This window comes from Aedes albopictus, chromosome 2 (assembly GCF_035046485.1).
Source record: "Aedes albopictus strain Foshan chromosome 2, AalbF5, whole genome shotgun sequence".
Taxonomy (NCBI): domain Eukaryota; kingdom Metazoa; phylum Arthropoda; class Insecta; order Diptera; family Culicidae; genus Aedes; species Aedes albopictus.
Window position 1 is genome coordinate 174890395 of NC_085137.1, and position 13103 is coordinate 174903497.

At 40.4% G+C, this 13103-nt stretch overlaps 1 protein-coding gene across 1 annotated transcript in view; it reads right to left on the reverse strand.

Annotated features, from left to right (window-relative positions):
- The window catches only part of LOC109418248 (uncharacterized), a 755006-nt gene that overhangs the window by 207526 nt on the left and 534377 nt on the right, over positions 1 to 13103 (reverse strand). The window contains exon 13 of the mRNA XM_062850749.1: positions 4902 to 5018. Within this exon, the coding sequence (XP_062706733.1) occupies positions 4902 to 5018 (117 nt within the window). The remainder of the gene's footprint in view (positions 1 to 4901; positions 5019 to 13103) is intronic.

Below are 13103 nucleotides of genomic sequence, written 5' to 3' on the forward strand. Positions count from 1 at the left end.
AGTTTTCGAAACCACTGAGATTTCATTGGTTCACTAAATTGAAAAAATAATTTGCCGTGTTTATAAAATGTCAAAGTCACCCATGAATGTTTCTTCTGGCCATGCGTGGTTGGCTTTTTTCATGATTGTCGAACAAAATACAAGTTTTGACAGTACATTTTGAATCACTGGAATCGAGGAGATTCAAAGGGTCTCAAAGGTGTCTAAAAGGGTTCTGTAGGGACTCAGTGGGCTTCCGGGGGTCTCAGGGGCGTTTCAAATGGTCTCATGGGCATTTCAGGGGATCCCGGGGAATACGTGGAGGTTTCACAAATGTTTCATGGGGTCTCTGGGGGTACTAGGAGGTTTCAGAGGAGGTTCAGGTGGTCTCAGGGGATTTCAGCGGGTGCAATAGAGTTTTGGGGGGGGGGGGGGGGTTCCAGGAGTCTCTGTGACGCTTGGTACTATTAAGACGCCATGAAATCCCAGTTATTCCTTTGAAATACCCCTAAATGCTCCTCAATTCCTGATATCCTCTCACAAAAACCTTTGAAACCCCTTGAAACGCATCTGAAATGTCTTCAAACGCTCCTTGAATCTCCAAAGCATATTGAAATGCCCCTGAAACCTCTTGGATAGTTTGCCTGAGACATCCTTGAAACGACCTGAAATTCTTTGAAACGCCTCTGAAACTTCCTTACTGTCTACCCCCGTTTGGTTTGACCGCATGTAATCTGAACACTTTTTAATTTGACCCCCGCTAATCTGCACATCGTTCAAATTAAAATATTAAAAATTGTTCAAACGTCATTCTGATAATGGAACGGGGTGAAACGGAATGCAGAATCAAAACAAAACATCAAATAAGGTTGCCAGAAATGTGTTTTTCCGATGCCGACAGGGTACTTCTAGCACAAATTAAAATTGAACCTGATTAGTTTGCGACACCTCAGTTCAAACTAACGGGGGTAGACGGTATTCCCATTGAAACTTCCTTGAAATAATCATAATCAATTTGAAACGCCTTTGAAAGGCTTCGAAAAAAACCCTTAAACGCAGTTGAAAACCCCTTGAAATACCCCTGGAATGCTATCAAACGTTCTTAAAACATCGCGGAACGCCCTAAAATTGTTCATGAAACTCCTTGAAACTCTCTGAAATGTCTTGAAACGCCCATGAAATCCCTTGTAATGTTCATCAAAGGCTCCTGAAATTCTCAGAAACAATCCCCCGAAACGCCTCTGAAGCCCCTTGGAACTTCCTTTTCTAACCCTCGAGCAGTCGCATCTTCGGCCACCTTCAGCGACACCACGTTCACGCTGTGTACCAAGAGCGTGCATTTTTCATGGTGCGTGTACTCAGTACACGACGCGACCGCTTCCCGGATTAAGGCTCTATGAGAACTTCCTGAAAACGAATGGGTGACAAAACGTCGAATGCCAAAACGTCGAATGCCAGAACGTCGAATGCCAAAACGTCGAAAGGACAAAACGTCGAAGGGACAAAACGTCGAAAGGACAAAACGTCGAAAAGTGTGTATGTGTTCACAGTTCAGCGTGGATTTTTTTGGAAATTTTGTGTGAATTTAAATCGATCCTGTTGGTAGCCTGAGAGGGGTGGTGATACGGTAGATCCACCAAGATGGCAGGATGACGAACTGATTGATGGGGACACACGAACATTGTCTCGTTATCTGGGGTCACTGCCCGAACGCTGAAGGTCAGTGACTCATTTTGCGCTCTATAATGCTTCAGTTGAAACCACTAGCTGAGTAAAGATTATTGCGAGGATACTTAGCATTATTTTACTAGCACCATATTCTGTGAATACCGGATGAATTACAGAGAAGGACAGCTAGTCAAAACCCCGCTATTTCAAGTATAACTCCGGTTCTGATTGAGGAAGACATTCCCTCCCACCTCTTACGTTGGGATGGAAAGTACCGGCAGATCGTGCTGTAAACCAAACCAGACGCCCTTGAAGGAACAATGCACCCGATGATCGCCATCGTCACCCTAAGGTGCCAGAGATCCGGCAGACGATAGCTAGAGGCTACCATCGAAGCTACCCTGAAGGATGCTGTGACGTAATGTTGAAAATTTGTGGAAGGAAACTTGTGACAGTGTGCCACTCGCAGTGTTGCATTTGAACGCGATCAATTTGCGTTGAAGTTCAAAAGCGGCACGCTGCGATCAAACATATTTGAACATTGTTCAGTTCAAAATTTGATCAAGAACTGCACTCGCAAAAACATGGCACCCTGGTACCTGGTAAACTTAAATGGTCATTTGTTTGCCATTTTTTCACAAATATCTTGGGTTGATTCGATTCAGAAAGTCACCCTCTATTGAGAGGGGGAACTAGTATGGTCACCGTGGATTACCGGAAAATTCGGATTTCGGTGCAGAATCTTAATGCCCGATGCCAAAATGTCCCATTTCATTGTGGCGCATATATTCGCGCAACAACGCATGCATGCAGATGCGTCACCAAGTCCTAGGGCAGCACCTTGGTCAGGACGCACATAAGATTTGATGACACATCCAAGCTTAGTTCCTTTTTGGCTCGCGTTTAGTTCAAATGCAACACTGGGTGCCAGTAGAAGGGGACTCAAAGAAATAAGAGAAGAAAAGTCGGGAAAGTTCGGGAATAAATAATTTTACACTTAACGTGACGTGATGTGAGTTTTTTATATACGACAGTGTGAATATTCCCTACCCACGAAGAACTGGTCAAGGAACATGCCGACCCTGAGGTGTTGTTTCAGGGAGCATCAGGAAGGCTTCCCACTGAACTAGTTGGCAGATACAAGTGAAAGAATGAGTATCCTTTAAAAGAATAAAGAACTCACTATTTGCTTAGATTACTCGTTTTCGACGTTTTCGACGTTTTGTCCCTTTCGACGTTTTGGCATTCGACCTTTTGGCATTCGACGTTTTGGCATTCGACGTTTTGTCTTTCGACGTTTCGACGTCCCTAAGCCCCTGAAAACCCCCTTGGTTCCAACTTTCCCTCTAAAATTCCCTCTTTTTAAGCCCTTTTCAATTTATACACATTTTTAAATTTGTGTAACCCCAGCCAATGAAATAATAAGAGTGTATAATCCATTAATCCAGAACTGGACCCGTTTCTGCTGCCTTTTCACTTTAATTACCAAAGTGTTTTTAGCCGAAAACATTCCCTGTTGCGTATTCATTACACAATTTTAATACTGGGAGCAGTTACGACATAACGGAAAAGCAGGCTTATATCAACAGTTACCAAAGTTCCTGGTAAAATTCATAGAGGTAAGTATCTCTAGAAAAAAATTGGAGAAACATCCATGGAAGAATTACTCCAGAGGAAATCTCCAGAAAATCCTAAAAAGAATCACTGCAGATATCGTTGTTGAATTTCAGGCGTAATCTGTAGGGAAATAACCAAAGAAAGCAAGGGACGTATCACACAGAAATTCCTGAAGGAACCTGTAAGTAATTTTCGTAGAAACCTCTAGATAAGTTCCCAGATAAACCCCTCGACTAATTTCTGAAAGAATTTCCAGAAGAATTCATGAAAAGACCCTGATGTAATTTTCAGAAGAATCATTGGAAAAATCCCCATTGAAATTTCTGAAGGAATAACTGTTAGGATTTTAGACAAAATTCCTGGAAAAAAAATTGAGAGGAATCTTAGCTGAAAGGTTTGAAAATCCTAGAATGAATTACTGGAGCATTCACCTGAAAAAAGAAGGATTCCTAGCAATATTATTTGAGTTATTTCTGGACGAATTACAGTAAAAATACCTGCAAGGAGAAGTTAGGGAAATATCTGTAGGAATTCTTTTCAACTCCGAAAAACTCCTGGAGGAAGTTCTGCAGAAACTTCTGAAGGAACTTACCCAGTCAACACACGATCGCATATGCTGTTGAATAGGTTGCAAAACTGGAGGCGTTATACGCACAAACATGTACGCATATGGCCTCCACTTTAGCATCCTATTCAACATCATAAAATACTTTGTGTTAGCTGTACCAAGAAATTCCCAAAAGAATCTCTAGAAAAATCCAGAGGAATTGCTGGACAAATCCATGGAGTTATTTTCGGAAGAATTACTGAAGAAATTCTTATTTAAATTTTTAGATACATTCCTGAAGATCCTGTAGAAATTCCTGGAAAAAGTCCTGCAGGAACACCAGCAAAAAATTCTGGAGAACGGAGAACCTCAGCACGAATTTTTAAAGAGTTTCCATTCTAATAGGTTTTCTAGGAGGAATCCTCTTGGAAAATACGGTTGAATATCTAGAAAACACTCCTGGAAACTATCTACCAAGAAATCTACTTCATCAGTTCGTGAAGCAATCCCAGTAAATGTTCTTGAAGGAATTCCTTTAAGCATCTCTGACGAGAAAATATAAATTTTGAATTTTCCATATTGGGGCGAAATGCAGTTAAAAAAGTCGTTATCCAAGGAACTGAGAATGCAATTTTGCGTATTTTTGACAAAAATAGAAATTCTGCTCTTTTCCTATCATCATCAAATAAATAATGAAAAACTGCACTGTGTTGGCGATAGCTGTTCTAATTTCGAAATATCCCTATGTCGAAAACAGATCCACCTCAGTATAAATGTGAGTAATGTGACGTTGAATCACTGTATGGTTGCATGATGGAATGATAAACATCAATATAATTAACCCTGGTGCCTCCCGGGAACCAGCAATATCCAACAAAATGGTAAAAACATTCTACTAATTAGCGAGATCAGTTCATTAGCACTTAGATGGAACTCGCGATGGATATCTACGATTTGCCTCAATAGCCCTCGTCTCCGGATCCATGAGTTATGTTCAGGGGAAAAACAACAAATGTCAAAAACGGACACCACCACCACCGTCCCGCGCCGGTCCCGACCCATTCTCCGCCTGGAAAACTACCCGACTCACCTGTTGATTGTTGAGCGATAATTTATTCTGCATAATGACATCGACCACGCGCAGGATGATGTCCGAGGCGATTTCCTGTTCGTGTTGCGAACCGGTCTGCTCGATGTAGCGGAAAATCTGCAACGGAAATGGCGAGAGGAAAAAAAAAGATGGAAAGGGATTGTGAAGCCGTCATCAGGCAGGGGGTTGGTTGAATTGAATTTTCCACGTGCGCGCTGAACACATACACGTGCGACACATAAATTGGCAAAATTTAAGTCATATTGTACATTGTTGCGGGTGCTTACCTATCTTCGACGCTATTATGTTTTGAATATAACATTCAGGCCCGGTACAATGGACTGCGAACTGGTCGTTTCGCAGAAAATGATGAGCTCTGTCCCATGTAGGATCGGAGTCTGTTACAAAGTTACAACAGCCTTTTTGACTCAGTGGAGAATACCAGAATGCGCCTTTTGTAGGAAATAAAGGAGGTTCTGCAGGAGTTATAGAAGGAACAGCATCCAAGAGGAATTTCCGCGCAAGTAGTTCCTAACAGACTCCTTTGTTCAGCAGAGGGCACTCAGGCCTTAGTCTAACCGGTAAGGTAAGTGAATTCCTAACAGAACAGAATTCCGGAAGAAGATTCCGAAGAAATCACTGAACGGATACACGATAGAATCCCGGACGGTTTTTTTTTTGAGGAATCCCGGACACAGTTCCTGAAAAAATCCTAGAATGAGTTCCTGGAGGATTGCTGAAAAAAGTTCCTGGAGAAATATGAAAAGAAGTTTCTGGAGGAATTCCGTGAGGATTTCTCAGGCGAATCTCAGAAAGAATTCTTGAAGAAATCTCAGAAGAAACTCCTGGAGAAACCTCTTATGGAATTCCAGAGGGAATCCTGAAGGAATTTTGGAAAGAGTACCTGAAAGAACATCGGAAGGAATTCCTGAAGCAACACCGTGAAGAATTTCTGTTGAATCTTCCTGGACTGTTGTAATTTCAGAAATAAGGAACTCCTTGAAGAATCCCAGAAGGAACCGCAGGTGTAATCTCAGAAGAAAATCCCAGTGGAGTTCTAGAAATAACTTCGCTAACAATCCCAGAAGGAATCTCTGGAGCAATCCCAGATGAAACCTATTTGGAAATCTCAGAAGAAATTCCTAGAAGAATTCCACCCAAGCAACACACATGGTTACAAAACCGTCACGGCAGCGTATATAAGGATTGCACAGAAGTTAGTGTGACTTACTGCGCAACCTTTACCTGCGCTGTCGTAACTGTTTTGTGACCATGTGTGTTTCTTGGGCAGGGGGAACCGCCAGGAAAATCTTCGATAAACCCTCGAGAGAAACTCATAAAGAACTACCTGGGAATCACAGAAGAAAACCCTGGAAGAGCACTTGTAATCTTCCTCAGTGTCAGTAATCTTGGAAAAGCTTTGGATGAAAATAGTGAAGAAACCGCAGAAGAACTCCTGGAAAAATCCCGAACGGAATTTCCAAACCGAGCTCCTGGAGGATTACCACATTTTGAATTAAATCAAAGCACCCATGGAAAGTTGACGAATTTCTTGTAAGTCCAAATCGTTACAACAAGATCACGAAACGTTAAAGAATCTTTCCTGGGTGAATTCACTTTAAAAATGTCTGAAAGCGTATTTAGCATGCAAGTACCCACTTGTTTGTTTAAAGTTACATTTATTGGCCGACACCCGATATCAGATTAAATTACACGATCGCAAAAGAAAAACACGGAACACTTCTACGGATCACAGATCATTTATTCGGTGTTTCTACAGAGACAGTTGACTTATAACTAAAAGAAATTGCAATAAAAACAACAACACAAGCCTCGATCTGTTTTGGTTCGTCAGCGGAAGTGCTGCCAGTATTCCCTAAAAACAACTCTTATGAGGAGCGATGACTGACTATTCAGCATCATTGACTTCTGCGCAACCAAAACCTGTGCTGCCATGGCCCTTCTGTGGCATGAGTGCTGCTTGGAAGAATCCCTGGAGGACTTTTTGTAATAATTCCTGATGGAATCTCAGAGTAAAGATGAGAGATATTCCTGAGATTCGTGAAGAAATCCCTGGAAAATTGTTGAGCAACTTTTCGGATACATTCCAAGAGAATATTCTGGAGAAATCCTTACACAAAACTCGAAAGGGAATTCTTGGTGAAATTCCTGAAGGAATCCTAGGATATGTCTCAGAACAATAATTGGAGGAAATCCTTGAGGCATTTCCGAGGGAATTCCTAAAGGAGTCCCTTGACACACTTTTGGAAGAATCTCTGAAAGACTTTCTGAAGGAACACCCTTAACACATGCCTGGAAAATCTTCTAGAGAAATCTCTGGAGGAGTTCTTTAAAAATCAACAAGTTAATTTCTAAAGGATTTCTTGGAGTAAAAACAATCTTAGGATATATTGCTGAAAGAATCGCATGACAAAATTCTGTAGGAATTCCTTTACAGGAGCTTCAGGGAGTGTTCTTGGAAGAATTTATGGATAGTTTTCTAAGCAAATCCGTGGAAGAAAATTAACAATTCCTTAAAGATTTCTTAGACATGCTTGTGAAAGAATTACTGGATAACTTCTTGAAGAATTTCCTAGCTCCTGTAGGGTAATTCGCCAATTGTTGAACGGTTAGTACTGGCATTTTTGTTTTCGTTTGTTTTTCCGTACATAATTCCACTTTAGTTGAAAAATATCCAGTGAACGTCTAGATCCACTCATTTCTTATTCTTCCCATTTAATTTATATTCCCTTAAATTCCATTTTCAAAGAGAAAATAGTACATTTGTATGGGAAGTCTCTAACCCAAATGTTTAACTCTTCCATAGGGCACTGCACTGTTTTGAATTTGTATGGGATTTTGACGTTTCTTGGCCTTGTTGTTTACAAAATGTCTGTTAGAGTGAAAGAGAAGGAGAGAATTTCATGCAGTGACCTATAAGCTAGCTCATCCTAATGTTGGACGATTCTCGCCAATTGTTGAACGGTTCAAGCTTTGCTCGTACATCGTAATTGATGACGTATAACCCGACATAAACCTATCATTGACCTGTTTTTATTTTCGCCACCAAACCCAACATAGACCCAACAGTTATCCGATGTGAGTCCAACAGTGGTCCAACATTTGATAAAATTTGACCCGACATCCGATAATTTTTCACTCTGGTGGAATTTTTCCGGGTTTTTCGTGTTTTTTGCCTAGTTAGTCATTTGAGTGACAATTCATTCAAAAGAGGGAGCGTCCATAAATTACGTCATGCAAGAATTGTCCATTTTATACCCTCCTTCCCCTAGGTCACACTTTTTATATGAGACCTCTGAAATTTTTGTATGGGACGTTACACTTTGCTAAATCCCCCTCCCCTCCCTCCTCAAAACGTGACGTAATTAATAAACGTTCCCAAGGAATCACTTCCCATTTAGAGAGAGCTCTAGTGGATTGAAATCGTTTTAAACATAACCAAATGCAAAAAATGGCTGAGAAGATTTGACTAAAAGCGAAAACGACTGAAGAAAAGAACGCCTTTGAAAGCTCCTGAAACACTCCTCGAAACCCATGGGACACACTCAACCCCCTAAAACACCCATGGAGCAACCCTGAAATGCTTTGAAAACCCGTGGATCGCTCCTGAAAAAGGCAAAGTGACCTGGCAGACATACTTATATCGTAGGTTATGCCAGTGTTCAACAATTGGATCTTAGATACATAATGATAGTGTGATAAGAAAAATAATTTTTTTAAACGAAATTGCACTGAAAATGTGATTTTAAACAATGTTAAACTGTTAAGGACATCCTTCCAGTTCTTGTAACCATGGCGTGACTTTGATATTTGTGGTCGATTTGCCAGCAAAGCTTATTTCGTAACAGCGATTTCTTAACCCTCGAGTAATCGCGCTGTTGTATTTTGTACAACACGTTGAAAAAATCTCGCTTTTTGTACTCCGCTTTAGTGTGGTGCTGACGCAGGTAGCCAACCGCGCGAGTTACGGAATGTTAAAATTAATCTTAAGAATTGTGCAGTTTTCCTGTCATCAGCGGTACAAAATTTGCAATCGATATTTTTGACGTAAAATATGTATAATTTTGTAACTTTATTGGAGCAATATCATGACACACATGTATACGCATCCACATCATACGTTTATGTTGATGGAATATTACTTAAGTTAAATTTATAATAACATTTTCAAAAACTGTTCAACATTTGGGTAGTGTTCAACAATTGGCGAATTACCCAATGTATCCTTCTTAAATTATTTTAAAGAATTTTGACACACATCGCTAGAAGAATTTCTTAAGAAATCCTTGAAGTAATTCAAAAGAATCTGCAGGTAATCCTGGAAAAGTTCTTGGGTACACCCCTTGAAAAAGGTGATGGAAAGATTTATGAAATTTCTAAATGAATTCCTGATTTTTTTTTTAAAGGGCTCCGAGAGGTATTACTGAAGAAATCACTAAAGGAATTCCTTGAGCATTCTCTGGAAGAACTCCCGGAGCAATCCCTGGAGGGACTCCTGGAAGACTTCATGGAAGAATTTCTGAAAATATACCTAGAGGAATTCTTGGAGGAGTCCCTGGAGAAATGCTTGGATAAATTCTTGGAGCAATCCTTGCAAGAATTCCTGGAGGAATTTCTGGATGAATTCCAAAAGAAATTCCTGGAGGAATCCCTGGAATTTTTTTAAGAAAACTTTTGAGGAATTCCTGGTGGAATTTCTAGAAGAATTTCTGAAAGAATCCCTGGAGGAAATTCATGGAGAAGAAATTCTTCGAGAAATTCTTGGAGGAATCCGTGGATTTTTTCAAAGAAAACTTTTGAAGAATTCTAGGTGAAATTCCTCGAAGAACTTCTGAAGGAATCCCTGGAGGAAATTCTGGAGGAATTCCTAGGAATTCTCGGAGAAATCTCTTGCGGATATACAGGAGAAATCTGTGAAGCAATTCATGGAGGAATCTCTGGAACCATTCCTGAAGGAATTCATAGAGAAATCCCTAGAGGAGTCCCTGGAACAATCCTAGGCGAAATCTCTGGAGGGAATCTGTAAAATCTAAAGGAACACCTGGAGGAGTTCCTGGAGGATTTTTTTGAGAAATTCCTGGAAAAATTTGAGGAAGATTCCTTGAATGAATTCCTGGAGGCTCCTCTGGAGGAATCCCTGAAGCAAATCATGGAGGAATCTCTGGAGAAATTTCTGGAAGAATGTCCATAGGAGTTTCTGAAGCAATTCCAGTAAGAATCCTAGGGAATTCATGGAGAAGAAATTCTTCGATATATTCCTGGAGTAATTCTTGGAAGAGTTTCTGAGGGAATCCCTTGAGGGTTTCTGGAGAAATTCATGGAGGAATTGCTGAAGAAATTCCTGAAGGTATTACTGTAGATATTTCAGGGGTAACTCCCGGAATTAATTTTTGGAGGAATTCTTGGAGGAGTCCCTGAAGAAATTCCCAGAAAAAAACCTGGAGAAATGCCTGGTGGAATTCCTGGAGGAATGCCTAGAGGAATCAATAAAGATATCTCTGGAAGAATTTCTATAGGAATACTTGGAGGAATCTCCGTAGTAATTTCTAGAGGAATTTCCGGAGGAATTCTTAGAAGAATCTCTAGAGGAATTCCTCGAGAAAACCCTGGAGGAATTCTTAGAGGATTCTTTGTAGGTATCCCCAGAACAAACACTTATGGAACTTTTGGAGGAATCCCTTGAGGAATTCAATGACGATTTCCAAAACAAATCCCAGGAGGGAGTCCCAGGAGGAGTTTCAAAAAAGAAAAGACAATTACACCGTCTTCGACCTTGCGGCCTCTACAGACTGAACAGTACAAACATTCGATAATGGACAACACATATAACACCCAGTGGCCCAGTGGAGAATTTTCCGTTTAACGAAAAGTTTTCCCCGACTGGAGTGGGAATCGAACCCACACACCGAGGCTTACGAGACGCCTAAACGACTGACGCTGCTAACCGCTCGACCACGAAGCCTACGAAACACTACCGAAGGAATCCTAGAAAGTACTGAAGAAATCGCAGAAAGAATTCTTGGTGAAATCCTGAAGGAAGAACTTCTGAAAGAATCCCAGTAGCAGTTACTGAAGAGGAGTTCCTGAGGGAGTCCTCAAGTAATTCCTACTGTACTGTACTGTACTGTACTGTACTGTAGGAACCCATACTGGAATAACTGAAGGAAGCTATGGTAAATTCTTGGAGGAATTCGTCGATTCATTACTGCCAAAATATTTCATTAAGTCTCAACCGGTTGAGCAAATAAAGGCTTACACGCTAAGAAAAAGTAAATCAGAAATGAGTAAGATTCACATAAATCTGATCTAAGCTGGGGCGCGACGGAAGTGAAAGGAAACGCAAGACAGAACCACGTTGGGTTACTTTCGTTTCGAGCTGGGGTTGAAGAATGCATTCTTAGGAAAACTTCAAAAATGTTGGATTTGGTTATCGGTTGAATCGGGTGAGATCTTTCCGATTTGTATTGAAGTTCTTATAATATTTTGTTCATTAAACCTGACCATGTAATTGGGAGAGATCAGTAGTGTTTTTCGTTTCAGAGAGCGAGTTTAGGCTCTTAAGCCTAGGCATTAGGGCCAGGACATGGACAAAATACCTGTGTTTCATCCCAGGATTCCAAAAACCAAGGGGTGACACTAACCTTCTCAGCAACGTCACCCCCACCGAACATTTCACGTAGTTAGCTTTCTATACAAAATTGAGCGGTTGGTACGAGATGTCCCCGTTTAATGGTTTTATTGAATAACACAGCGCAACATTTTTTTGTCTCAAGAGCAAAGTTATGTGTCTCCGAAGGATTTTGGGCCGCTGAATCCGAACCCGGGCTCAGATTTGTTCTAACACGTCACAATTTTGAGCTATACTTCAATTTATATCTAATTTAACGGCTCATGCAAAATATTTCGTTTTACCTAATCAAATTTGATAGATTTAAGCATTTTATGTTAGTATGAAAACTTGCATGCAACTTTTGGAGGCTGACTTGTATGGGAAATATCGTCCCTAACATAAATCGCTTAAAACTATCAAATTCGATTTGGTAAAACGAAATATTTTGCATGAGTCGTTAATTTAGATGTTAATTGACCAAATAACCTTTTGATTGCTTGAAAAAAATATTTCCTTGCTTAAAGGCTTGCAGAAAAGCCCAAAATCGCATGTTTTGCCCTATAAATTGAGGTATAGTTCAAAATTGTGAAGTGTTAGAGCAAATCTGAGCCCGGATTCGGATTCAGCGGCCCAAAATCCTTCGAAGACACATAAGTTTGCTCTTGAGACAAAAAAAAAGGTAATTTTTGTTACGCTGTGTAATCAATAACGCTGCACAGTAGGCCTGGCCGCTTTAATGCTTGTAATGCATTTTCAATGTACTGTAGGCATTAATAATGACAAGAAAAATGGTAGAAGTAGTCGATTCTATCATTTTCCAAGATTCTTTTAATGAATAGCTGTGTATGTGTAGACTAGACTAGACTAGACTAGAAATGAGTAAGTTTTCTGACCGGTGCAGTCTTGAATCTTTGCGGCATAGACCCAGCGATCCACACCGAGATTTGGGAAACGTTAACTCGAACTCACCATGGGAATTATATTTGATAAACATTTAGAAACGTTTCCACCAGAATTCTAGCAAACGAAAGCGCTGCATTTCTCGACGGATAGCAGCATTCCCGCTGAGTATGGAGGAGCTTTTAATATTTCATTACGGCGAAAGAATTAAAACTCAAATAAATAATTCGCTCGTAATAAAGAGAATGAATATTTAATTCCGGTTGGGGAGTCGTTCTCGCGGGAAAGGGTATGCGACAAGCATTTTATCTTACCAAGTCTAAGCGAAAGAATACACACTACAAAGCATACACGTGGCTTTATTTTCATTTGAGGACCCATACTATACAAAGTATGGTTGATGCGCGATGATGACGATTTTTGAATAAAACAAGCCTTGGGGTCTATAGTTTCAAGTGTCTTAGTGTAACCTGGGGTTATACGGACCTTTGGTAAAGCATATGTCAAAAAATCAGCTCGAAATTTGGCGCAATCCCTATTTATTCCATTTACAATTGTTTTTTTTTCCGGTGAAATTTATTGAACTGAAATTTCATCTCATAGGATTCCACGGATTTCCACAATAGCATAGGGAATAATTCGTCACATAACGCATACCCTTAGCCCGCGAA